Raw genomic sequence first — 26,319 nt, 5'->3', positions numbered from 1 at the left:
GCCCTGGCTGCTGTGGGTGAGAGCCACCCTGCCCTGCTCCACAGCTCCCTCCTGCCTGGGGTTTGGTGCAATCCTGACACAATCAGCCATTCCCTCGCTTTTGGGAGCTTCCATCCAGCAGGTCAGGCATGCTGGGCTGGGGGAAGTGACAGTGCTGGCAGGCTGAGGTCACCAGTGGCCCTCGATCGTGTGTTCCTCCCACATGTGCCACAAAGTCCAGGAAGATAAACCACAGGCCAACCCTGGCTGTGGGGCAAAGGTCTGCTTCCTCTGTCCCTCCAGGATGGGGAGAGCAGCTCCCTCTGCCACCTGTGCTGGGACAGGGAGTGGGGGGACACACAGGGGAGGGGGCAGGGGTGACCCTCAGCACCCCATTTCCTTGGCTCTTGTTCTCACCTGGTCCCAGCTGAGTCACACACAGCCCTGCCCCAGCTTTCACCACAGCCCCAAAAGCCACAGTGCTGAGGGAGGGACAGCATGTCCCAGTCCTGTGGAGGGTGTGGTACAGGGGTTGGTCACACACTGGCCTTCCCCAGGAACAAAATGGAAGCAGCTCTGCCCCTCATCCTCCTTCCTGGCCTTGGCTCTCTGCAGGCACTGGAGGGACTGAGGGCCCTTTTTCCTCCCTCTCTCAAAGCCTGCTGATGTCAGCACTGGGCTCAGCAGCTTTATTGTGGGGAAACAGCACCATGCTGTCACGTGGCCTCTGCTATTTCCTAAGAAACCAGCTTGAAAATTAAAAAGGAAAAAAAAAAGAATAATAAAAGAATAATTAAAAAATAAAAAGGAAAAAAAAAAAAAAAGGAAAGCAACAAGGAGGGAGAGCAGAGGACTAGAGCCTGACAGTAACCAAGGGGCACCACCACCACACTGCACACACCGGGACAGATTACAGGGGAGCACTAAGGTTTAAAGCAAGGAGTAATGGTCCTGTCCCCACCATGCCCCTACTGCCATGGCAAAGTGTCAATCCCTCTGCCAATCCCACACAGGGAGGCCAGCCCTGCACCAGCAGTGGGAAAACACAGTGGGAATGAAGTTTCTCCTTGTAGTGAATAAAAACCAGGGGCTGCCTTCTGTGACACAGCTCCTGGCCAAAGCAAAGTCCTTCAGTGACCCCAAAGCCCTACCTGGCTTGCAAACTTAAAAAAAACCCAACACAAACAAACCCAACACAATAAACTTTAAAAAACCCAACACAAACAAGAAAAATAAAGCAAGGACAAGCTCTCTTCACTACGTCATTTTAATTGCATCGACACCCAGAAATCCACGTGCCAAGAGCCACCCAGCCAAGAGGCATCCTTCCATGGTGGGTCTTACTTTCACACTCCTTTCATTCAAAAAAAAAATAAAAGAAAAAAAAAGAAAAAAAAAAAGAAAAAAAAAAGGAAAAAAATATATAATTATAATTGCACTGGTTGACATACAAGCACAGTCTCTTCCCTTTTCACACACTGGTAGGTTCTGCTGGAACAGGAGGGTGAAGCCCCAGTGTGGCCACAGCAGCTCCCCAGGAAATGAAGAGTTGTACAAAACAGTATGAAGATTTTCTTACAAACTGCAGTGTTTACTGGTTCGGTTTTTTGGATTTTTTTTTTTTTTTATGTTTTCTTGTAAGTTTCAAAACTAGGTTTTGGGTCACTAATGGCTTGTGTCTTTTAACTACAGTAAATTTAGCATAAATTTTTATTTTTAGGAATGTGTAAGGCATTTTGGTAAGTTAACTGTAAGGTCCAGGGTGAAGACTCATCAAACTGAAGTCCCTTCCTTTGAACTGTCCTCTTGCCCCTGGAGAGCAAAAAAAGAAGTGGGTTACTCAGCTGGCCTCACCCTTAATCTCATGGCAGCTCAAGGCCCAAAGCATTTCACAGATGGGCTAGGTCCTTGACCAGCATCTCCTGTGGTCTCAGCCTTTCCCAAAAGCCACCCAAAAATGGTTTCTGGCAGCAAGGACCACCTTGCCTCCACTCTTAAAGGCCTGCCTGCTGCACACTGCCCCAGGGCCTCCACCAGCACCAAGGGGAGGGACATGGCCACCACCAGTACCATTTCCTGAAGCTGTTCTTTCAACTTCTTCACCATTTCTCTCTCTTTGGCCAGTTGGTCCTGGGAAACCTTCAGTAGCTCCTGGAGTTTGGTTGCTGCCTGGCCCAGGTCCTTTGTTAATTTTTTCTCTTTTTCAAGTCTTTCCTACATGGCAGTCAAAAGAAGGCACCTGCCTGAGCCTCCCTTTGCCACCTGGTGACCTTTTCCCCTTCAAAACACCTCAGGCCACCTCAGATCTGCATCAAGCTGTCTCAGTGACCACAGGCCAGGGGAACACCCAGTTCCCAACTCAGCAGGGAGAACCAACAGACAGACAGAGCTCTCTGTGGCTCCCTGGAGATGCTGTGGGCCAGGACTGGACGGTTTCCCAGTATGTGAGAAGCCCAGCCTGTGAGTGTTTGCACCACACTGATGTCACCTGCAGGGATGAGTGGCCCTGCTGTCCTTCAGCCACCCTGGAGCTCTCAGCCCTCTCCTGCAGGGTGACCATGGGATGGGCCTCACTCCCCAAAGCTCAGAAATGATAAATCATGCCCATAGTCTTGCTCACATGTGACTTCTGCTGTGGTGGCACAGCCAACCCACCTTGAGATGCTGAGCCTCCTCCTTGTCTGAAGCTGCTGCGTGTTCAGCCAGCCTCAGCTTCTCCAGCTCTGCTTGCAAGCTGCGTGCCAAGCTCTGGGCCTGCAAAGGGACACACTCAGTGAGCACAGATGCCAACAGTGGCAGCATCTCCCACACAAACCAGCTCCAGCCACCCTGAGTGCCCACTGGGTGTGCCCTGCTGGGTGCTGCAGACACACAAAGCATTGCTTCCAGCAGGGAGATGGCATTTCTCACTTGGAGCAGCAGGAAACCCAGCTCAAGACCCTAACCCTCCAAGGAAAAAGCTGGCACAAGACATGGGGGGGTTGGGAGAGCTGAATTTGAGGGGCCAGTGATGCCACATGGCTTTAGCACAGCTGCTGTAAGAAGTCCTTCAGACGTGGGAGGGAACGTCTCACAGGGATGGCTGAGGTGTGGACAGTGATGGGGAAAAGCCTTCAGATTAATTCTTCAAATTAATTCTTGGGCTTCATTAGCAGCCAAGAATGCAGGAAGGCTCTGCACACCCTGGTATCCTCTCACCCACACCCACCTCCTCCAGCTCCCGTGCCAGCTTTTGCCGCAGCGTTTGCTCCTTCTCCGCCAGCGTTTCGTTCTGCTCCAGCTGGGTTTTCAACTGTGTTGAGGAGAGGGGAAAACACCCAGAAACAGCATTTTAAAAAAGATTCAAGAAATGAGCTAGCAGGGACATCACCAAGAGAGCTGGGCTGGACAGAAGAAATCAAACCAGAAACTTTCCCAAAGGGCAGTAAGTACAAGCATCCCCCCTCTGCAGGGAGACTGCTGATGGCAAGCCTGGGGCCTGGCTTAGCACTGCCCAGTTTTGCTTGCTCCTCAGGCAGCAGCAGCTGGGATGTGGGATGAGAGGCATCCCATAGAGAAAATGTGCCTGGCAGGCCCCCATGCCTGGGAGAAGGCTCCACAGTTAACAGGATTAGAGGAGAAAGACACAGCCCTGCCACTGGTGAGAGGCGTCAGCCTGGAAGGGAACAGCTGCTGCTGATGCCCTCAGCCCAGCTGCAGCAGGAGTTATGGAGCCTCTGTAACCCTAATCCTCCCTGGCAGGGAAGGGATCCCGGCACAGCTCTGTCAGGGCAGTGTCCCCTTCCTCTGAGGAGACTCTGAACCCCACAGGGCACTGTCACCATCCCCCAAAGCTTGCCAGAGGGCTCCCAAGGGGAACAGCCCGCTGAAAGCCAACTGCTATGGGAAAGGACACATGGTTAATGCATTCTCAGCATCCAGAGGGTCAGAGCCTGCCCAGGAGTGGCCTCAGCACCCTAACCTCGAGGGGTGCAGCCTCACTGGGCTCAGATGGTAACCCCACCACTCCTCCCTCCTGTACAGGGCTCCTTGCCTCACTCAGCTGCTGCCTGACCTGAGGGATGAGCAGCAAGCCTGGCTCAGTGACACATCCCTGTGCCACAGCCTCCCCACCAGCCTGCAGATAAAGCCTGACAGATTTTTGGCTTTCACACCAGCTGGAATGCTTGGGAAACCACCTCAGTTTCTGCCAGAGCAGGACAGTGGCATCTGAGCTGGGCAGCTGCAGGCTCAACAGCTGCCAGGGGTGCAGAGCAAATGATGATGGATGGATGGATGGATGGATGGATGGATGGATGGATGGATGGATGGATGGATGGATGGATGGATGGATGGATGGATGGATGGATGGATGGATCCCCAAACCCCTGCCCCAGGGTGGTGTTTTGGTGACAAGTGTCCAGTGGTGGGCCAGCTGGGTTTTTCTGCTACACACCAGCTTGAGCAAGCCTTGCTGCTCTCCCTTCCTTCCCACCCCATCACAGGAGGAAAGACAAGCAAATAAAAATCTCCTCCTGGCTCCCAGCAATCCCCTCTGAATGTGTGGTGCCCAGCAGCACCAGGTTTGCCAAGGCTGTGCCTCCCTGCCCTCCCACAGCCCACAGGAAGGGTGCTGGCCCCACAGCTGCTTTGCAGGCCAGCCCCAAGGACCCAGCAGGGCATTCCCAGGGTGCCTCCTTACCAGAGCCAGCTCCTTGCTCTGCTTCTGTGTTTCAGTCTTTGCTGCCTCCAGCTGCTCCTGGGACTCTGACAAGAGCAGCCTCAACTGCCAAAGAAAGGAAAAAAAACCCAACTCCTTTTATGCACTTGGTTTAGGAACTCTTTGGCCCAAGGAAGCTTTTTTATGATGCAACATCTTCCCAAAGAGGTCTTGGTGTCATCACATGCTGATGTGCCTGCTCAAGCAAATACAGCCATGGGACAGGTCTGTCTGACCTGAGCCACAGAAACCACACAGCACCTCCACAGAGATCTGTCCTGTGTCCCTGACCCATCCCCTTGCCCATGATTCTTGGCTTTAGAGTCTACAACCCAAACTGGAGCAACCATCTCCATTTGTTTTCCTCTTTCTCTGCAAAGCTGCAGATCCCTGGGGCACTTCCCAGATGCCCAGGGCACTCCTCAAATCATGCATGGGTGGGGAGTGAGGGTTAGAAAAAGCTGAAGAATGCAGCAGCCTCCACACTTACAGCTTCAACTTCTTTTGTGTAGTTCTGGCGCTCGGAGCTGGCTGTCTCCAAGTGATTTTCCAGTTGTGTTTCCAGAAGAGAGGTGTATTCCTTTAGCTACATGGAAAGAGAGGAAAGCGGGAGGGGGGTGATTCTGTGAGGTCAAACACATCCCAAACATGCTGTGGCTAAAGGCAAGTCAGGAGATGGGGCCTGACTCAACCCATGCAGAGACCTCCCCTCCCCAAAAACCCTCACCTGATCTGTGCTCTGCAGATCTGCTTTCAACTTCTCCACCACACCTTCCAGGGATTTCAGCTGCAGGTGTGACTGAAGCAGAAAGGGTCAGAGAAGGACACTGAGCACCTCTGGCTCAATCAGAAACTGGCTGCTGTTTGATTCCCACCCCTCCCACTTCATCCTGTACCCATCCAAGGGGAGCTCCATGGAAGAGCTCTCCTTCCCAGGGAGGACAAGTCTAGCACACACAGGCCACAAATGGTGGAGCAAGGCAGCAGCTGTTGCCTGCAGCATTTCAGATGGCTGCAGTCATGTTTCAACACCCGAGAACCATCATGAGACCCAGCACAAGCTTCCTGCTGAAAGCGCTTTTTGGTCTGGAAGCAGCAATTTTCCAATGAGGTGGCATGGGCTTCGTTATTAAGAGAGGCCAAGCTGCCAGAAAAAACACTTAAACCCAGGCTGGTTTTTGAAGAGGACTCTGCAGAAGTGTTTGGAAAGGAGGAATTCCCCTCCTCTCCACAGAGAGGCAGGATTGCTCTGGGAGCTGCCCCAGCACCAGCCGTTCTTCCCATCAGGAACAGCAGCAGCAGCCACGTCACCCCGTGCAATCCCAGAGCAGCCTCAGCAGTGCTGGCCCTGCAGGAGCCAGCAGTGGGCTGAGAAACCAAACACCTCTTGCACAACAGCCTCCCCCAGCTCCCTGCAGCCCCACAGCTAACTCCAAAACCCCACGTGATGCATGGGGAGCAGCCAGGCCATGGAAAACAGCTCAGTCGTAGTTCTGCATTCGGGAGGGAAGATTCTGCATGAGGTGGGCTTTTTCTCAGCTGGCTTGCTGACAGGAGGGGCAGATTTGGGGAGAAAAGAAAGTTCCTGTGTCTCAGTGTTCACAGCTGACAGAACACTGAGGGCCACCAACCAATTTATAGCCCCTTCTCCTGGAAGTCCAGCTCCAGGAGCACCAAACCCAGCTGTGTCAGCAGCACACACCTTTTGGAGCTCCTCTTCAGAGGCTGTGAGCTTTGCCTTCCACACCTGCTCCTCTTCCTCCACGCTCTTCTGCAGGTTTCGCAGCATCCCCTCCTGTGGGCAGAGCCTCAGCTGAGCCCAAAGCTCCTGCAGCCCCAGCAGGCTGGGCAGGGTAAGGGATGGAAGCCTCAAAAGCCTCTCCAAGGATTTGGGGCAAACAACAGGGGACAGAATTAGAATCAGGTGAGGCTGGGGGGCTCCTAATCCCTATTCTGGCTCAACCAGCTCATCAGAGCCTTTGCTGTGTCTTATTCCATCACAACCAGCAAGGTTTCCAACAGAATCAGGCTGAAGAAGAGCTCTAGAAATTCACCTTTATGCTGTTCCTCTGTCTCACTGACAAATACTGCACCCCATAGCAGCTCCCCCACCACACCAAGGGATGCCCACCCTGAGCTCATGGGCAGCCTGGGCTGACAGGAGACCTCTCCAGAGGGGTTTCCAGTGGGAAGCCAACACAGTGCAAAAGGGCAGGAACTTACAGTCTCTGCGAGGATCGTTCTGTACTGCTCACACTCTGCCTGTAAAGTGCTCTGCGCTTCCTCTGCCTCTTTTAATTTAAGAGCTGAATCCTAAAAGGAGAGGGAAAGGAAGGAGAGAGAGATGAAAAGAAGAAACATGTGACCCTCCAGCACACCCTCAGCCCTCCACTTTCCAGCCATCACTTACTGGAGGCTCTGTTGTGACAATCTGCTGCTTTAGCACACCCACGGTCTTCTCCTTAAACTCCTGTAGCCACATGTCATAGTCCTGAGTTCGGAAAAAAAGAGAACAAGAGAGAAGGAGGATGCTTGGACCTCTCTCCTTGCCATGAGGAGAGGCTCTGGGGAGGGCTGGGGAAGGCTGTCCCACCTGCTGTGAGGACACAGTGACCCCTGGGAGGGCGGAGAGCAGCATCTGCTTGGTTCGTGTCTGGAGCGCGTCCAGCTGTTGGGCCAGCTCTTCCTGAAACAGGGACAAACTGCAATGGACGGAGCTCCTGGGCACCTGCTGGCCAGGCTGACAACACTGCTCCTGCTTTTCTGTGCCTACAGGGCTGGGGAACCAGCCAGCACAGAAAACTGCTGGTGCTGGGAACTACTAAAGCATCACTTCCAGTTCAACCATATCCTGGTTCCCCAACCATGACCAGTACCAGGGATGCACAAGAAAAATTTTGGAGAAGCTTGCAGAAGCGTTGGATCAGCACTCTTCCTAAGCAGGCAGGCAACCCAGGGCAGGCCTCCCTGGTGGCTTGGGAAGCTGAATGCTTCCAACACCACGGCAATGCCAGGCTCACCTTTGCTTTGGTAGCAGCAAGCAGCTTTTCCTCACACGCCTTCTCCACCGTGGTCAGCGCTTCCATTGCCTTCCAGTTCTTTTCCCGAAGGTCCTGTGGACACACCACACACACAGAGGGCAATGAGCCACACAAAGCTGCTTGCTGGCACTGCAGGGGATTTATTTCAAAGCCACTGCTGAGGGAACTGGGTTTGGTCAGGAGTCTGTCCATAAGCATTCCTTTCCCCCCACTCTTTCCAGTGGCTCCACACAGCCCATTGCTCTGGCAGCGCCCTGGGTGGGACAGGAGCTCCAGAAGCAAGCTCAGGATGCCTGCAAGGGACACAGGCCAAGAGCAGGGATGCCAAGTGGCCTCCACACAAGTGACACCCCCTTGCAGTAGAGGGATAAGGAGCAGAGGAGCAGGAAGGTGTGAAGGAACCTGCTCAGAGATTGCCTTGGCCCTACCAGGGTAGGATCTCTCTGGCTTACCAGGTCCTAAACCTTCCAAGAGAACAAGGGACAGATATGTCACCTCAGGCAGCCCACCAGGGGCATTCCTGCTCTCTGGCAGATGAGGCAATTCCTCCAGGGCTTTGTGGGGCTGGAAGAGCCTCTGGCCACACCCTGGAGCCATCAGAAGGTGACCACGACGGGCTGTCTGTCTGTCACTCACGATGGGCTGTCTGTCTGTCACTCACTCACGTTGTTTTTCACCTTCTGTTGCTCCACTGCCTCCCGCAGCTGTGTGGCTTCCCTTTCCAAGGCTGAGAGCTGGTTTGTCTTCTCCTGGAGTCTGCAAGGGCAGGATGCAGGAGTGAGCCTGAGCAGTCACCCCCCTCACGGGCAGCAAGCTCCCGAGATGGAGACACAGCCCTTCCTATCCTGGTCTGCTCTAGCATCTACACACAGCAGGAGGAAGAGGGAGCAGGACTAAAAACCAAAGCCAGGGCAATACTGGACTGGGATCTGGTTTTCTACTCCCTTACCAGCAATAAAATGCAATCACTTAACATGCTGGCTGTACACACACAGAAAGAGGAAGAAGCAAAGGCCAGGAATTCTGGCCTGCACCACTGGGGCTGCTCCTATCTGTGGCTCATTAGGCTGAGAGAGCCCACAGCTCTGCATTTTGAAACTAATATCCCACAGTCTTGAGAAACCCTAAATCAGGGCTGCCAACCAGACAGCAGAAAGCTGCAGGTTCTCTCCACACCCTCAGATTCTCTGAGAGCAAACCAAGGTCCTTGAGAAGAACTACACACATCTCCTGGGGGTCTCAGGACAACTCAAGGGCTGCCTTCTCTAGAGGGATGCTGGATGCTTGCTGGCAATGGGGGCACCTGAGAAATCTCCCCCCCCTTACAGAGACTTCTTGGAGGTGCCCAGCACATGGACAAGGAACAACAGGCAGGACTCAGGACGTGGGAAACTCCAGTTAAATGCCAGGAAACCTTTCTGTGCTGGGGGTGGGGGAAGAGGTTATCCAACACTGGAGCAGGGACCCAGAGTGATGGTGAATCTCCATCCCTGGAGATACCTGGGAACATCTTTAAAAAACTTCCTCTGGTTGGCCCAGCCTTGAGCAGGGACCTGCACCAGACATCCCACACCCAGCCCCAACACCAGCAGAACCTCCTGCTCTGTAGGAGTGGTCAGGCTCCATGTGCCTGCCAGCAATTCAGTCCTGCTTCAGTATGGACTGGCTGTTACATGGGGCCAGCACCAGAACTAATTAATATTTTAATTGAAAATAAAGCCCCAAGCCTGCCTGGAAGGCAGGAAGCCCTCAGCCACAGGCTCAGTGCTCAAGGAAGCCTGGGACACATGGACAGCAAGTTGGAGGTGCCACTGCAAGGTGTGCACCTGGACCCACCTGGACTGCAGCTGCTTCATTTCTGCTTCATTGGCTGCCTGGAAGAGAAAAAGCACTTTGATGACCTGGCCCAGGCATGTGACACAGGTCAGCCCTTTCTGTGGCATCCCAGAGCAAAGACAACTCAGGGATTGTGTAAGCAGTGTCACCCCCTCCCCTCCTCCCCCCACAATTAAACAAACACACAACCTGCAGGTCTCTGTCTTTCTCTGCCTCCCGCATCTGGCCTGCCTCCAGCAGAGCTTCAATGGACTTGATCCTCTCCAGAAGCTTTGCATTCTCTGAGCTGGCATCCTGCAGCTTCCCTTTCACACTGTCCAACTCCAGCAGCTTACTTTTAACCTCTGCCTCGGAGCTCAGCAGCTTGGCCTGCAGCTCTGTTGGAGGGAAGGGTGACAAACACAGTAGGGCAGGTGCAAACAAACCTGGACACTCCCCACCCTGCTCTGCCCATGCAGGATCTTAGCCAAAGAAGCCTTCCTTGGCCAAGGATGCTTTGAGGAGGCACAGAAAGGGCAGGGAGGGATGCAGGCTAGCACAGGAGAGGGATAGAGCCACAGACCAGCCCATGTCTCGCTCACACCAACACCAGGCAGCCTAACTCATCCTTGGATCCATTTGTCCTGCCCTAAGTGGTTCCTCCAAGCTCTCAAAGTCTCCAGTCCACCCCATGTGGATCCCAGTTCCTCACCAGCAATGCTCTGCTGCTGCCCTTTGGTCTTTTCTGCATCTGCCAAGAGGCTCTTGTAGCTGCTCTGGGTTTTGCGGAGCTCGTCGCTGACCTCATCCAGCCTCTTCTGCAGCATCACCTCTGCCTCCCGTTGGTAAGCCTGCAGGGCAGGAAGAGAAGGCTTCCTGGAGTGGGACAGACACCCCAGCCAGTTTGAAGCAAAGCTCCATGTGTCACATAATCTTATTTTTAAGCTGTGTTTTGGGGGATTAAAGTCACCCTCCCACCACGCTCCCCCTGCGCACGGAGCGCCCCGCGTCGCGCTCACATTTTATCCCATGCCAGCCCTCACACTGGGAAGCAGACAATACCCAAATGTGTCAGTCCTGGGCCAATTCCATGGCCAACCTCTCCTCTAGAGAGCTCTGAAAAAGCTCCCAGAGCCCCGGTTCAAACTGCCCCAGCCCAGCAGGGAGAGGTGCTGGCACGGGGCTTTGCAGAGCACAGACACCCAACCGCGCTTCCACAGGAGGAGGAACTGGCTGTGCAATTTCAGCCAGGGAATACTTTTATTTTCCATCATGGAAAGCAGCAAGGAAGAGGCTGGCAAGGGCAGGAGTTTTGAGGGGGAAGGCAAAGGGGGAGAAGGATGAGTTGCAGCTTTACAGGTAAAAGTGGCACTCTTGTAGAGGAAGAAAAATTGCTCTACATGGAGGAGACAGGAAAAGGTAAACCAGGCCTGTCTGTCCAAGGGATGCTTTCAGCACCACCAGGAAAGCAGAGCTGCTCTGATTTTTGAGGTTTGACTCAATATCCTCAGCTCAGAGCTCCAGGTGTTACTGTGGAACACATTCTCCCCAGCACCTTAAGCACATCCCTGACTTTAGAGTCAGCTAGTGTGATTTATTTAATTAGCATTAAGGTGGGCAGCGAGCTGACAGCTCTGGAGTTCTCCCAAAAGTATGTCTAGGAGCTCCTGCTTTGAGCAGAGAGGCAGCCACTGCCTTCACACCAGCTGTGAGCTCACATCACCCTCCTTGCTCCTCACCTGCCAAAGCAGCAGGAGCCAAATGCAGCCCACGAAAATGAGAGCCACATCCTCAGGCACACAAAAAATTAAGAGCAAGGATATGGAAGGCCCCTAGCTCTAGGAACTCCTGTATAAAACTACTTTGGCATGTGCAGATAAAGGTCTCTTCCACCTCTCTTGCCCCTTCTGAATTGCCAGAGCAATTCAGAGACATCCCTCACCCTGTGCTCCCAGCACACAGCTTAGCAACATCCCAGCAGGAGCACTGTCAGCATCCCAAGAAGATGCTCTTCCCTGTTTGAGTACAGCCTGCCTGCCAGCAACACACCTCTGTGCGCTCAGAGCTGTGCTTGGGAGGTGTCCTTTCAACACCCCTAAAACCCCCAAACCCAGCCACTCCCTGCTGACCAAAAAAGCCACAAGCTCCATCTCCTCCACCAGGAAGAGAGAGCAACAAGCTTAAAACCATCTGAGTTTGAGAGAGAGAGCACCTGCAGAAGAATGGGCTCAAGCAGGGCATGCTGTGGTGATGCTACACAAGGGGCACAGGGAATGTGACAAGCTAATGGGGTGGAGAGCAATCAAGAAACCTGCCAGGCAGCTTCCTTCCCAGCCATGGACATTTCTGTCCCTCCTAGCCCTTTCCATGGCCAAGTGCAAGGATCCATTCAGCCACCCAGCCCTGCAAGGGGACAGGGTGTGCCAGCGCCTGCCTGACCTGCAGCTGCTCGATTCGCTTCTCCGAGGCCGTCGCTTTGATCTCCCAGCTCTTCCTCTGCTGCTCCTCTTGCTGCAGCACCTCTGACTTCTCAGACAGCTCTTTCATCAGCTTGCTGCACTCCTGCCTCAACTTGGCCAGCTCAGCATTCTGCCTGCAGCAACAGAAGCAGGGTTATTTCAGCCCACAGGCCAGCCAAGCCTCCCTGGTGTCGGTCAGGGGAAACACATCCTCTTGTGGGCCTGATACAGGACTTGAAATGGTGAAAACTTTGTTCGCCTGTTTCTAGGACACTCCTGGTCCTTCAGGGAAGGGGTGGAAAGAGCCAACAAATGACTTTTTAAAAGCCCTGTTTCAGTCACAGGAGACATTCCTTTCTTATGAAGTAGAGGACACGGATCTGTGTTCCCAGACACAAGAGGAAGCACTACAGCTGGAGTCCACTCTGTAATTATTTGCCTGCTGTTAATCACCAGTCATTTCAGACTGCCTATAAAAAGGAGTGTGAAATTCTTCTACCTAGCTCCTATTTGTTCTGTTCTCTGTAGCATCCCTCCCATCAATGAGCTGGCAGCATTTCTTCTCGAGTTTGAGAGTATGAATCCCCTATGGGGGGGAAAAACATCACAGTGCCTTCTGATGCCCTCTCCCCCCTCCACTGGCTGTTGGATCTGGCATCAGCTCAGGTGACCCCAAAGGAGAGAGGGATTCCCTGCCCTTTCACTTGGGAAGAACACCTTTGTTTCTCCTGGTGCAGCCCCAAAAGCCATTTGGCAAAGTTCTTCCTCCCTCATTCCCTCCTCCACCTCCAGCTAGTTGGGGTGTCTGTAGAAGCACCTTTGGGAAAGGGGCGGTCAAGCCAAGGTCTGCCAGAGGGCAGCCCCAGGCTCTGCCCCTCCTCCCAGCCTTACTTGCTTTCCATCTGGCTGGTGGCCTGGTTGAGGGCATCCCTGAGGATGGAGTTCTCCTGCTGCAGGCGAGCCAGCTGCGTGTTGGGGCCGTTCTCCAGCTGCTCCTGCAGGGTCCGGATCTAGAGGAGCCCAACAGGGGTTAATGCCACCAGCAGCCCTTCTGCTGCCCCTGCCAAAGCCCAGGAGATGAGCAGGAGGGACTGGCAATGCAGGGGAGTGAGTGCTGATGCTGACAGCCCTCAGGGGTGTGACATCCCATGAAGATGCTTCAACGTGCCTCTTCTCCAAAGAGGTTTGGAGGGGGCTTAAAGGGATTGGGGGGGTATTTAGGGAGTGTGGGGAGTACTAAGTGGCTCTTAGAGGGGTGTGGGGGTACCTGAAGGGGTTTGGGAAGTGATCTGAGGGAGTTTAAGGAGTGCTTAGGTGGGCCTTAAAGGGGTTTTGGGGGGAAATTCAGCACAGTGGCCCAGGAGCACCGCAGGGTCTCGCCCCCTCGCCCGGCTCAGCCTTCTCCAGAATGTGACCCAGGTGCCACCAGGAGCCACCTGGCAGAGGAAGGAGGCAGGTGCAGGGCTCACTCGGGGGCTCACCTTGCCCTGCAGCTGCTGGGTCTCGCTGACATGGTCCTGGTAGCTGGCCTGCATCCGTGCCTGCACGGCCACGATCTCGCGCTCGCGGTTCAGCAGCTGCTCCTTCAGCCTGCCCTCCACGGCCCCCGCCTTGGCCCGCTCGGCTGCCAGCTCCTTCCAGAAAGGAGGCTCCCAGTTAGTCCTCAGAGCACAGGGCTCCCCATTTGAAGAAGATGTGGCCTCCTAGCTCAGCACACTACAAGGTTTAGCCCTCTTGTCGCTGCCCCCATGCCCAGGTACATTTAGCACTTACATTTCCTCCTGCATTTTGTTTTGGGCTCTGTGGCCACTGGATGCCACTGTTGTTCCATGTTGGGCCAGCTAAGAGAAAGGAGTAAGACAGCCTGGAATTTTATTTTCCTCCCCCAGGATAAATAACATCACACATTTTTCTTCTTTGGGGCAAAGAAGAAAAATTAAGCAGATGGACTTGACAGCCACAAGCTCAGGGTGGCAGGGATCTGCTCTGCCTTCAACACCCAAAAAGAGCTGGGGGCAGGGGGCTGAGTCAGGGAAGGGCACGGTAAATAGGAACAGGTTCCTTACAAAGGCACCATCTCAGCTCAGGGAAGCTGAAATGAGGGAGGATTTGCTTTTTTCCCTGAAGGAGAAGAAACCTGCAATCTCTCACAGAAAGGGTTTTCTCTGCTTCTCCCATGGCTGCCCATGGGCACTATCCTGCAGTTCCTTGAGCTGGCACCTCCCCAAACTGGAACAGCCCCAACAGAGGAGGGCAGGGGGGGATCTCCTCTGCTTTTTGGGAAGAAAACAGCCAACAGGTGAAGGGTGCAAAGAGCCCCATGAGGGGGCTGAGATGGGAGCAGAGGCACATGGAGAGCCACCATGAGCAGAGGCCACAGCGGGGATGGCAGGAGGGGCACGCAGGCCTTACCTTGCTCAGCTCCCGCAGTTTGTTCCTGGCAGCAGCTGCATCCTCCTGCTCAGCAGAGAGCTGCTTCTCCTTCTCCTCCAGCTGCCGTTTCAGGACAGCCACAGGGTCACCCTTCTGCGTGGCCTGCCAGCATGGGGTGCACATCAGTGGGGACCTCCAGAGCCATCCCCTCCACCCCACACACACAGGGGACATCCTGCCCTCTGCTCCAGGGGAAAATTCAGCTCCCTTCCCCAGACACCCTCAGCCTGTCTGAAAATGAGGTGCCATCTCCCCCCCTGCACCTCCTGAGGTTCAGCAGAGCCCTACCGTGTGCCAGGTGTCCTGGATGATCCCTGCTTTCTCCGTCAGGATCTCGATGAGCTGCTGGGCCTCCCCCTCACTGAACACCATGCTGCTGACTGTGGACACCAGAGTCTTGTAGGGCAGGTACAGGGCCCCATCCGAATCTGTGGGTGCTGGGGAGGAGAGAGGAGGGATTGGGACTTCTGGGGACAACAACAGAAATACTGTATCATCTCAGCAGGCTTCAAGCCCACAGCTGCCATCGCAAACCATCATCCAAACAGATTTCCAGAGTCACATTTGGTACCTCTGAGTGAGAACAGTGAGAAAATGCTGGAGATGACACCACACACGTGCTCCTTGAGTCAGCTGTCACCTCTGCCTGGCTCAACAGCTGGTCCCAGCACCTGCCATCACCCTCTACCAAACTGAGAGACCCTCAACAGGAGCTGAGAGTGCTTTGCCCGTGCCAGGGGGCTCAGACATGTCAGGCATCAGAAGCTGACCACACCAAAACACAATTTTGCTGAAGGATGTCACTCCATGCATCCTTCACACTGGTGCCAGTGACAGCAAGGTCATCTCCCACCTTCCACCAGCCAAGTTTGTTCCAGCTCTTTGCTAAGGGAGCAACATGACTCCAACCCTTCCCCTGCTAACCTGGGAAAGCCAGGGAGCATCAGGGACCATGGTGCTGTTGTAGGACCTCAGTGCACATGGTCACAATACACAGAGGCTGTGGTTTAGGGGGTCCTGCACGTATCTGTGGCCCTGTGGGCTCTTTTTCCTAGAAAACCACAAGAAGGAAAAGCAGTTTGGAGTCCAGTAGCTCCAGAGCCCCTGAGTCATTAACACCAGAGTCTCCTGAATACAAAGCTTGGGATGCCCCAAGCAGCAAGGTTTAAAGAAGGAGGAGGAGGTGCTGCAGGTGTTGGAGCAGAGATTCTCCTCTAGAGAACAGATCCCATGCTGGACAAGGTTCCTTCCAAAGGACCATGGAAGGCCCCACACTGGAGCAGGGCAAAGGTGTGAGGAGGAAAGAGCTTGCAGAGGGAGGCTGTAATAAACTGACCACAGCTCCCAACCTTCTGCACCACTCAGGGATGGGAGGTAGAGGAGTCAGGAGGGAAGGAGTGAAGTTGAGCCTGGCAATAAGCACAGGAGGTGGTGGGGAAGGCATTGTTTCCACTTCTAAAAAAAATCTCTGTTTCTCATCCATTTTTATGAGGAATAACTTAGTTTTCCCCAAGTTGAGTCTGTCTGGCCAGTGACAGTAACTGCTGCGTGATCTCTGGTAGATCCATCTGGAACAGCAGCGCCAAGCCCGGGCAGCAGCCGTGTCTGTGTCCCCAGCCACAGCCACTTCCCAGCAGCACCAACCCCTTGTGCCACCAGGGCTGAGGCTTGGCTCATATTTTACTCATGCTGGCAAGGGCGGGGCTGCAGGACAGCACATGGCATCCCCTGGCTCAGCCCTGGGGCTTGCAGGGACACACCAAGCGGAATTCCGCCCCTCTCCACATGGAGTCGCAGGAGAAAAACACCCCAAGCCACTCCTGTCAGGCTTGCCAGCTGTTTCAGGGCTGAGGATGTGTCCTTGAGCACTCTGAACACCCATTTTTATCTGCCACAGAATCATTTGTTCCTTTGCATTTGATGAGGAGAGATCACAGCTGCTGAAAACACCTTGGTCAAACTGCAGCTGGCTTCGTGGCACAAATCCTACCAAGAGCTTTCCTTGGCAAAATCCCACAGGAGCAGCCAAGACATCACTCTTCACTTTCAGGACATGCAGGACTGGCACTTCATACCCAAGGGAATCTAAATTTGGAGGCACAAAACCCTCCCAAGTTAACAAATGCTAAAAGGTCATCTCCCAGCCACATTCCCTCAGCTGTTACAGCTTGGATTTAGGAATTTAGGGCTTGGATTTGTGTATTTTTCACATGGGTGCACACAACAAACCAGTGACCTCCAGCTCCCCCAAGCCCACCACCCCTGCAGCACCCTCCAGGAGCAGCTTCTCCAGTCATTCCAAGCCCCATCACCGTGTGGAGATGGTCTTTAGTAAAATCCTTCCCTCAGAAGAGCAGATTCAAGGGGTTTAACCCATCTTTGAAATCCTCTTCCAAAATGTGGGTGTGGAAACTGCCAGGGTGCACAGCAGGTTTGGATGTGCTGCAGAAGGGCAGCAAGAAGGGATGTCTTTTAGTTTGGTGGGTTGTTTGGGTTTTTTTGGTAAAGAAAGAAAGCAATCTATGCACACCACATGACATCTTTGAGAACACCTGAGAGATTTCTGCCATGTGTCCACATGGGAACCCTTCCACAGGACTGAAAGCACTCATGTTTTTAGTGCCTGTAATTATCACTTAAGCAAAAATATATCCCAAACTGTTCCCACTGGTACAACGAGAGGCAAGAATCCAGCAACAGAGCTGATCTTCCTCTCCCTACACCTTTTTATACTCTGCAGAGCTCAGGACCACCTGATCTTTTCCATCTCTTGAGTCAATCAAGGCACAACTTATGATGGGTAAGTTTTCCCTTCCCTGTGACAGACCCAAAGTCTCTTCCCTCTAATTACTCTACAATCAATCCCCTGCAGTCTGAAACTCCATCAATCCTCTCTGCTTGAGGAATCCTTCACCTGCACCAAAACAGGAGGACATGCTAGCAGTGACCAAGTGTGGCAGAGCTCCTCTGTGCTTTAACAGTCAGGGTTCTAGAGGGAAAACACCTCACCCTGGCTTTCCACCCAGATGTGCAGCACCCTGGCAGCTGTCCCTCTCCCAGGACAGGGACATGCCCCTCTCATTCACTCCCACAACACAAATTCCAGAGGAACCTGTAACTCTCCAACACCCCTGTGCTGGACCAGAGGGATACAGGCAGAGGAATTTGGCCTCACCTGGCTCACTCTTCTTCTTGGATGCAGCCTTCTTCTTGGCAGGTGCATCGTGCTTCTGGTCCTCCTGGGCTGGGAGAGCCTCGCTCTTCTTGACAGTGACAGAGCTGATGACAGGAGCACTCTGCTGGGTGCCAACTGGGGGCACTGCCACCACAGGCACCTCCTTGGGGGCCACCTCCCGCACGGGAGAACTTTTGGGGACACTGACAGGGGGTGGAGCGAGCACCGGGCTAGGAGCAGGCTCCACCTTTGCCACCTTCTTCTCCTTCTTCCTCTTCTCCTTAGGTGATGGGACGGGTTTCTCCTTTTCCTGGGGGACAACTGCCACTGCTGCAATGGGAGTCTCAGCTGTCACAGGCTCAGGCACCACAGCAGGCTCAGGAAGCACCTCCTTGGGAGGGTCTGTCACTTCCTGAGTAAGCTGCTGCTCTGGGATCTTCCCATTCGGTTTCTCTTCCTTTTTCTTCGCTTTTCCCTTTTTCTCAACCAGTTTCTCTTTCTTCTTTTTCTCTAATTTCTGCTGCTGGCTCTTCTCCAGCTCCTTGCGTTGCTTGGCCAAGGCCTCCTCGTAAGATGTCTCCTTCATGGAGAAGGTGGACACCAGGAAGATCCCGATGGCTGAGATCACCATGAAGCCTCCAAAGACCACAACACCCAGCGTCTGAGGGTCGTACACGTCCATCCTGCCTCACTCCTCTGTGCCTGCAAGACACCAGGACAGCAGTTAGGGGCAGCAGGGAAGGGAAGAAATGCAATGGCTTTTCTGAGGAGGATCCTCACACGGGCATCTGTGCCTTCCACTGGGAAGAGGAACACTCCAGGTTCACGTGGCTCAGCCTGACCTGCCTGCACATCCCTGAGTTTGTGCTCCTCTGCTACACTGCCCATGCACAGCGGTCCAGTTGCACCTCAGTGACTAAATTTCATCTCCAGAAGAAGCAGAGAAAAGGAAATAAAAGCAGGGAGACAGCCACAAGCCTCATTCTATGTCTAGTGGTGTGGTTTTGTATGACCCTAAGCCATATCTGCAGCAGTAAGAGAGCCCACTCTCAGACTGCTGGGAGCAGGTTGGCCAAAATCTGGGCTTTCCCTGGAGCACCTGCCCCCAGATGCATATCCAGGTGTCATCTTTGGGATAAAATATCCATCCCCCTGGGAGGAGAAAGGTTTGCAGCAGCCCTTCCCTTTTGCTGCTGAGCGGCAGCAGAGCCCACACTGCCTGCTCTGAGCTCTGGCCAGCAGGGTTCAGCCACACCTGGGGAAAGATGCTGCTATCTCCACTCCTCTTAATGGCTACTTGAACCTGTCCTGGTTTCAAATCCAACTTTTGCTGGCCCATCCATGTGTTTCATCCACCAGGGCATCACTTCCACGTGGCTCTGAGGTGGTTCCCAGTCCCCCAAATGCTGCTGTCAGGCAGATAATGTGGGAAGGGACATTTTCCAGGAGTCGCCATGGCTGTGGTTCCTCATCACTGTTACTCAAAACAGAACAAGCAAAATGCAGGAAGTCCTCAGCCACCAGGAGCTCTCATCCCCACGATTAACTGGTGACATTATCAAATTTCCTCTTTAAGGGGGTGTGGGTCAGGGAGGGAGGAAGGGAGGGACGGGCTGGAAGGGGAGGAGGCAAAAATAAGACTAAAACTAAGGAGATGAGCATCTTTTCAAAGCTCAGTGCTTGCAGGGAGACACCTCAGAGTCTTTCCTTTCTAAGTGCTGGAGCAGCAAACTTGAATCTGCAGCTCAAGGTGGGGACAGTGAAGTGACAGCTCCAGCACCCAAGCAGGGGGTGCAGGGCTGGGAGGAGCTGCAATCTCCCACTGGAGACACCCAATCTGCCTGGGAAAGGATGTTCTAAGCAGCTCTCCCTGCCCACCTCTCTGAGGTAAAGCAGCAGAGAGAGAAGCTGGCAGGCAGGAGGGCTCTCCATGCCAGCTGGAACCAGCCAGCCCTGTCAGGGCCAATTTTCTACCCCAGGGCACTGCTGGAGATCCCAGCTGATACTGCAGGCATCCCTCAGTACTATTTCACATCCACCCTGGCCATTTGGCACTTGAATGGCCTCAGCCCACTCTATCCCAGCACATCTGGTGCCAAGTCATTGCCTCCTGGCTGGGGAGCACTGCTCTGGGATGTCCCAACCAGGACAGACAGGTAATCCCTAACCCACAGTGTGAAAAGCACTGGAATTCCTCTCCCTGTCAGTAAATAGAAAGCAGGGCTGGAGAACACAAACCCCCAATCTTGTGCTGGGTTTAGGGCTATACCAAAGCACCCAGGAGCTGTTTTAGGGCCAGGACAAGGTGACCTACATTCCTCACCCAGCAACCCCAATATATTTGTAAAAATAAGCCCTTCCTGACCTCACAGCACCACAGTTTCAAATCTAGATAAAAATCCACTGCTCCATCTTGGGGCAAGGGCATCCCCAAGTGCTGACAAACACATTCCAACCCCACCAGCTGGTACTGCCACCCTCCAAAGCAGCCTGATGGAGCCCACAGGGGATGGGAATGGGGTAAGAAATCCTAATCTCCACTAGGGAGGATGGATGAGAGGACAGGGGTGGTGAGGTGGGTGAGATGGCAGTGCTGGATGTGACATCACGGCACCAGAGCCGTGTGCCTGCCCATCCTCACCCCACAGGACTGTCCCCCAAGCCCTTCCAGAGCCCCATACCCTCTGTCCCTGGCAGAGAGCCTCACCCAGCTCCATGGGCTGCAGTAAAAGCTGCCTGTACCTTGCCTCCTGCTTTAAAGCCAGGCTGAGATAAGGATGTAAATGAGCACTAAAGTCCTTCCTAGCAAAACAAAAGCACCCCAGCAACCCCCTCCAGACCAAAAGCAATACAGAACAAAGCAGCTGAGAGCACCGAGGAGCTGTGGACCTGCACAAGAGCCCTGGCAGCTGCCAGAGCTCCTGAGAGCAGCCGAGCTGCTAAGAGAGGCCATCCAAGCTCGAGAAGGGGAACCCCATGCTGCTCCTGAGGACAGATGTGCCAGCAGAAGATCCACAGGAAACAGAGAGAGGTGCCAGCCAGGAAATGATCCCTGCCAGCAGCAAACCCTGGTGCTGTCCCAGTGCTCATGCCCTGAGGGAGGGGCGAGTTCCACCTGTAGGGTTCCTCCTGTGGCTGGCACTTGGCACGACAAGCTCAGCAATTCATTCAGGGAAGAGCCCATCCCTTGTTCAGGGAAGAGTCCATCTCTCCAAAGGGGCACAGAGAGGCTTAAATCAAGCCAGGCTGGTCTTGGCATGTGGGGGATAAGGAAAGTCTTCCTACAGGAACTTCCTGGTGCAGAGATGCCAGAAGTGTTTGTGCCACAGTGACAGCAGCCAGGAGAGAAGCTCTGCTTTGACATTTCCTCACCTTGGCACCTTTGCCCTTCCAAGGGCTGGAAGTTTGCTCTGGATTTGCAGAGCAAGACACCATCCCCCTCTCAAGCACGTGCTCCCCTCCATGCTTCCCACCTGGACAAAGTCTTAGCCAGGACATGGCAAAATGGGGCACCAAAGGCAGTCTCACATGTTCAGCCTGACAGCCATGCTTTGGAGAGGCTCAAAGACTTCAAGATCCTCCCTCCTGTAGCTTCTGGAGTTCCATGGGGCATCACTCCTATGATGACATTTTTCCAGGTGCCTGGGAGAGAGCTGTGTGCCCAAGAAGTGAGGGGACACCAGCAGTCATCGGAGTCCATGCTCAAAAAATCAAGTTCACGTCCAACACTGAGCACTTTTACTTCCATGACGTTTCTGGAGCATCCTCTGCTCCTCTCCCACCTAAAACAGCTGAAATCATCTAATATCTCCATACACAAACTCCTTCCCCAAACCAGCTGATCCAGGCAAAGCCTTTCCCCACATCAAAACAGGAATAAGGTGAACAACTTCACCTGGTGTTCACTTGGCCTTCTCATGCAGAGGAGCTGGCTGAAATGCTGCGCTCTGACTCTTCCACTCCTGTGGCTTTTTCCTGTTATCCATTAAGCTTCCCAAAATCCCAGATAACAGCCCAAGGGACCTGACCTCCCTCACCTCCCTGCACATGCAGCCACCTCTGTTTGACCTGAGCCAAAGTCCAAACTCAGCCCTGCTGGTTTTTCAGCACTAAACAATTTCCAGGATGAACCAACCCACAGACATGTGACATGACAGCACCAGGGCCATGCTCAGTGTCTTGTGGTCACATTTGTCACTGACAGCTGTGTCAAAAACCAGGCTGGAACCGTGCCACCTGCTCAGCCTGTCCTCCCCTCTGTGACCATACATGAAATCCATGGGAATTCAGCATCTTTATGGCCCAGCCCCTCCACCCACCCTCATTTAAATCACCCAGGCCACACAACAGGTGGGCAGCAGCAATGGAAGAGTCAGGTTGTGCAGTAACTACAGAGATCTTATTTCTTCCCACAGCCAAAGGAAAACACATGTTATCTCCTCCTGGTGTCGACAGGTGCTGCAGACAGGAAAAGCTGCTCTTGGCAAGCAGGACACTGACCCCTGCACCCCAAGGCTTACACTTTGCCATGGTGTGAAGGTGGCATCTCAGTTTAGAGCAAGGCAGCAGGGCTGATGAGGGGCCACAGGGAGAACTGGGTGCACACAGACAGGCTCTGCATAACCCACAGCAATGCCTGCCTGTGAAGCTCCTGCAGCATCCCTTCCTCTACATATCCCAGCAGCTAAAAAAAAAAGGAGGGAAAGGGCAAGGACGAGGGAACTGGGAGGCCAGATCAGCAACAGCACTGCCAGCAGATAAAAAAACAATCACCAGATACCTCTCCTGGAGCTCTTCCCTCCACCCTGCTGCAATAGAGACAAAAATTAAAAACAAACAAGAAAAGCCTGCGCGCCGTGAGCAGCTTCTGCCCACATTGCCTGTTTAAATACATTTTCTGTGTGACTGTGCACTTCCAGGCTCCCAGCAGCATGTGCTACTCCACACAGCAACTCCAGATCAGCCCATCATCAACAGTTATAGCTCGGCTTAATTGAACGTGTCTTAGTGCTCCATTAGCTCTGGCAGCAGCAGCCAGCTGGCTTGTGCTTGCCAGCAGCGCTGCCAGCTCCCTTCCTCAGCCCAGGAGTGAGAAAACAGGCAGAAAATACATGTGCATATAGGAGAAGAGTGTAACAGCACCACAACACAGCTGCAGCTCGACTAAACTCTGCAGCGGCTGTTAGAAATTCTCTCTCCCCTCCCTGGCCCGCAGAGGGATTTCACCGGCGGTCCTCATCATCCCGGGTAGCCTCGGCTCCGCTGCAGGGCTTCGACGGAGGTGCGAGCTGGCACTGCTGGCGCGGCCACTCCTCCGCGGCTCAGCCACGTGTGCAGCACACGCTCTTCCGCTGGAGCGCGGCCCGCCGGGGCGAGGAGAGGAGCGGGGAAGGCTGCCCGTGTCCCGGCTGCAGGGAGCCCTCGGCGGCCGCGGGTCCCCGCCTGGGGGATCGATGCCTCTGTCTAATAAAAGCTCCGCGCTGCCGGGTGCCAGCAGAGTTGCCTCGGGGGGGCTTAGTTAAGGAAAGAAAAGGGACAAGGGACAGCGGCCCGAGCGCCGGGACCTTCCTTCAGCGAGTTAATCAGATTAGCAATTGTCATCCGGCCGGCGCCGGGGCAGGACGGCGGCGCTGGGGCCGGGGGCAGCGCGGGGCCCGGACCTCGCCCTGCCCGCACACGCCGCCATTCCGCGCTCAGGGCCATTCATCCGCCCGGCCCCGCCGCACGGACCGGACCCCGCGCCGGGACCGCCGCCAACGCTGCCCGCTCCACACGGCTCGGCACCGGGGCCGCCGCCGCTGCCCGCGCCACACGGCTCCGCGCCGGGGCTGCCGCGCCTCGGAGCTCCCGCCCCGCTCCGAGCGCCGGGGCCGGGGGGTCCCGCAGGCAGCGCGGGGGGATCGCGGAAGCGCTGGCCGGGGAAGGGACCGGGGGAAGGAAGGGCTGCCCTGCCGCCGCCCCTACCCACCCGTGCCGGGTCGCGGTCCCTGCTCGCCGCCGCGGCCGTGTGGAGTCGTGGCACTTTCCGCCGCTGTCTCGCCGGGCTCGGCCGCCGCGTCCCGCCCCGCCCCGTGGCGTCCCGCCCGCCGCTCCGCGCCGCGCCGCGGGGCCCACTCAGCGCGGGGCCGGGCCGGGCCGGGCGGGGCGGCCGCGGGGCCCTCCCCTGGGGGAGAGACGCTGCCCCGCAGGCCTTCACGGTGCCTCCGCCGGCCCTCCGCTGGCCCTCACGGTGCCTCCGCGGTCCCGCCGCTCGGTCCGGGCAGCGCTGGGGTCGGGGGAGCCCCGCGGAGCTTTGCCCCGGGCTGAGCCGCCGGGGATCGCTGTGCGCCGGCCGTGGCTGCCCGCCGGCCTTGCCCCGGGTGTCAGCCCCATCCCTGGGGCACGGCGGGGACAGCGTGGTGGGGGATAAGCCAGCGGTAGGGGGGCTGCTCTGTGCTCCTCAAAGGCTGGGTATGAGCACCAGGGAGCGGATGGGACCCGAAAGGTGCCCGGCCCCAGTTGGAGCCTTTTTCTGCGTTTGCAAATGTTGTGCGGTTAAACAGCGCTGGACTGGTCCGTCACCCTGCAGCTTGCAGGTTCAAGGATAGGGAGAAAGCCATGGCCACGATGGCCAGTGCCACGCAGGATGGCGGCTGTCCTCTTGGCACTTGCTTTCTGTGTGTCTCCTGGCCTCCCATGGCAAGATTTATCAACCTGTTCGCACCAGAGGGAGTTTTCTATCTGGAAGTGGGTCAGAAGGGACTCCCTTCACGTCAGAAGCAACTGCCAGGATGAACCATTGGAGAAGAGCCAGAGCATCTTCAGGAGATGCTGCGCCCTGCCAGCCTGTAATAAAAATATGAGAACCGTCTCAGCCCCATCTGCCCAGGAGCATGTGTCCAAAACCAACACCCTGACACCCAACTGAGCAGGAGGGTGAGGGCTGGCAAAAAGGCAGAGGTTTGCTGCCCGCTCTGTAACACACGGGTGACATCGGCTACACTTTTTACCCCAAAACAGACAAAAGGTTTGGTCTTGAGTGTGAATATGTCTCCCATGCTTCTATACTTTCAGCCAAGCTCAGAGTTGTCTCTTTCCCTATCCTGCATTCTCCTTGGCCATGTTTAAACCAAGCTTCTGCACGGGCTGTTGAGTAAGAAAGGAATCTATTAAAAGGTGTCTGTGAGGGAGTGATAATTCACCATCACAGCACGGGCTGTGGGGACCTTCCAGCCTCCTGGCCTGGCACATCAGCATCATTGTGTTTCAGTGGCCAGACCTTCTCAGGGAGTGGCCACTGGGGCTGCTCTCAGTGGTGTCCCTGGGATTTACATCAGCTGCCACTGGATTGTCACCCCCTGCACGGAGAACAAGCCGTGCTATTGAGGCCAGGCTGGCGAGGGCAGCAGCTCCTGCCCGCAGCCTGGCACATCTCGACACAAGGGCAAGGGGAGAATAAGTGACTGTTTCATGAGGGCTGATGTGGTGGCAGAACAGGAAAAATATGCTAATGGAGAAACATTTCAGCTAGTTATGATAACACAGCTTCTGCAAGGGGACCTGAAATGGACACTCTGCTCTGCCCTCCCTCTGCTCCTTCCCCAGCTGTGTTTGGGGTCTGTAGACTGATGTCTGAAACCCTTGCTTGCCCTCAGTTCCCCAGCCCCTGTGTGGCTGGAAGCTGTCTCATTCCAGAGAGTTCTTCCCAGCACCCACAGTCCCCATTGGTCTATTCTTGGGTCTTTCCCCTCACTTTATAAGACATCAAGTGGATACCTCCCATTGTGGTGCTTCCCTCTGCACGTATGCTGTTCATCCAGACCACTGGCATAACATATTATCAGTGTCATTTGATTTCACCTTCATAGTGAAGGCATTCTCCTTAAATACTAAATTCTCCTTAAATTCTCCCAGCTCCTGCCCAGAGGCAGAATCCAGCCTAAATCCAGAGGTCTGTGTACCCTGTTGTTAAAAAAACCAAAGTGCTGACAATTTTCCACGGTCGTCTTCACTACTAGAAAAGTTTTTTTTGGGTTCAGTTTGAAAATCGCTTGCTCCAGCCCAAGTTTTTCAGTTTCTAGTTATTTTTGCATCCACAAGCCTTTGGCTGTTGGTGAAGAAGCTGTTGTTTAGCCCTGGAACAGCTCCAAATCTTTCCACTGGGTGTATTAGTTATCCTGAGCTCCTAACCATAGCTGGGGTATTTTTAGCTCTGCACAGCAGTCATCAAACAAATGCTGCCACAAGGTCTACAGGACTCCCTGAGGTCCCCTGCAGCCCAGCTCCTTCTGAAGCACATCTGTGCTCAGTTGTGCAGAGATGACCATGAAATCCCACCTGGGGAGCCACCCAGGACTGTGACCAAGGGCTTTGTGCCGCCCCCGTGAGATACACATCCAGGCTGTGGCCAAGCATATGGACAGGGACAGCTTGTGCTTTCTTCCAGGAGAGCAGGGAGCTCTGCCTGGCCTTGGTGGTGCCCTCATGGAGGTGCAGAGGTGCTTGCTCCCCCTCACTCCCACCTGCTGCAGAAATGCACCAAAAATCCAGTAGGAACAAGAGCAGGGCAGCCCCTTGCTCCAGACTGAGCTGCTGCCTGCTCTGTGGACGTGATGCTGCGTTGTCTCCTGGCCAGGCTGATCCTCCAAGCAGCACCACATCCACACTTGATCTTTTTGAAGGCTCTGGAAGCAGCCTCCCCTTTTTCATAAAAGAAGGAATCAGTCTGTCTGGCCTCCC

At 54.7% G+C, this 26,319-nt stretch overlaps 1 protein-coding gene across 4 annotated transcripts; it reads right to left on the bottom strand.

Moving 5' to 3' along the window:
- Nucleotides 1-1,232: 1,232 nt before the first annotated feature.
- RRBP1 (ribosome binding protein 1) lies at nucleotides 1,233-23,668 on the bottom strand. 4 transcript variants are annotated; one of them, XM_063152521.1, is made up of 23 exons: nucleotides 23,570-23,668; nucleotides 17,602-18,303; nucleotides 14,715-14,863; nucleotides 14,406-14,528; nucleotides 13,475-13,627; nucleotides 12,885-13,003; nucleotides 11,974-12,127; nucleotides 10,247-10,385; nucleotides 9,745-9,932; nucleotides 9,556-9,593; nucleotides 8,385-8,475; nucleotides 7,699-7,791; nucleotides 7,272-7,364; nucleotides 7,089-7,169; nucleotides 6,902-6,991; nucleotides 6,381-6,473; nucleotides 5,406-5,477; nucleotides 5,169-5,264; nucleotides 4,661-4,744; nucleotides 3,188-3,271; nucleotides 2,635-2,733; nucleotides 2,050-2,193; nucleotides 1,233-1,791 (listed from the first exon to the last, which is right to left on the bottom strand). In XM_063152521.1, the coding sequence occupies exons 2-23, from the start codon at nucleotides 18,281-18,283 to the stop codon at nucleotides 1,753-1,755; spliced, it is 2,904 nt and encodes a 967-aa protein (XP_063008591.1). In that variant the 5' UTR covers nucleotides 18,284-18,303; nucleotides 23,570-23,668; the 3' UTR covers nucleotides 1,233-1,752. The 4 variants fall into 4 exon arrangements, with proteins under 4 accessions (XP_063008591.1, XP_063008588.1, XP_063008589.1 ...); XM_063152518.1 differs by lacking the exon at nucleotides 2,050-2,193; XM_063152519.1 differs by lacking the exon at nucleotides 2,050-2,193 and having other exon boundaries at nucleotides 8,397-8,475.
- Nucleotides 23,669-26,319: the final 2,651 nt, after the last annotated feature.

This window comes from Melospiza melodia, chromosome 3 (genome assembly GCF_035770615.1).
Source record: "Melospiza melodia melodia isolate bMelMel2 chromosome 3, bMelMel2.pri, whole genome shotgun sequence".
Taxonomy (NCBI): domain Eukaryota; kingdom Metazoa; phylum Chordata; class Aves; order Passeriformes; family Passerellidae; genus Melospiza; species Melospiza melodia.
This window is presented reverse-complemented; position numbering and strand designations above follow the sequence as displayed.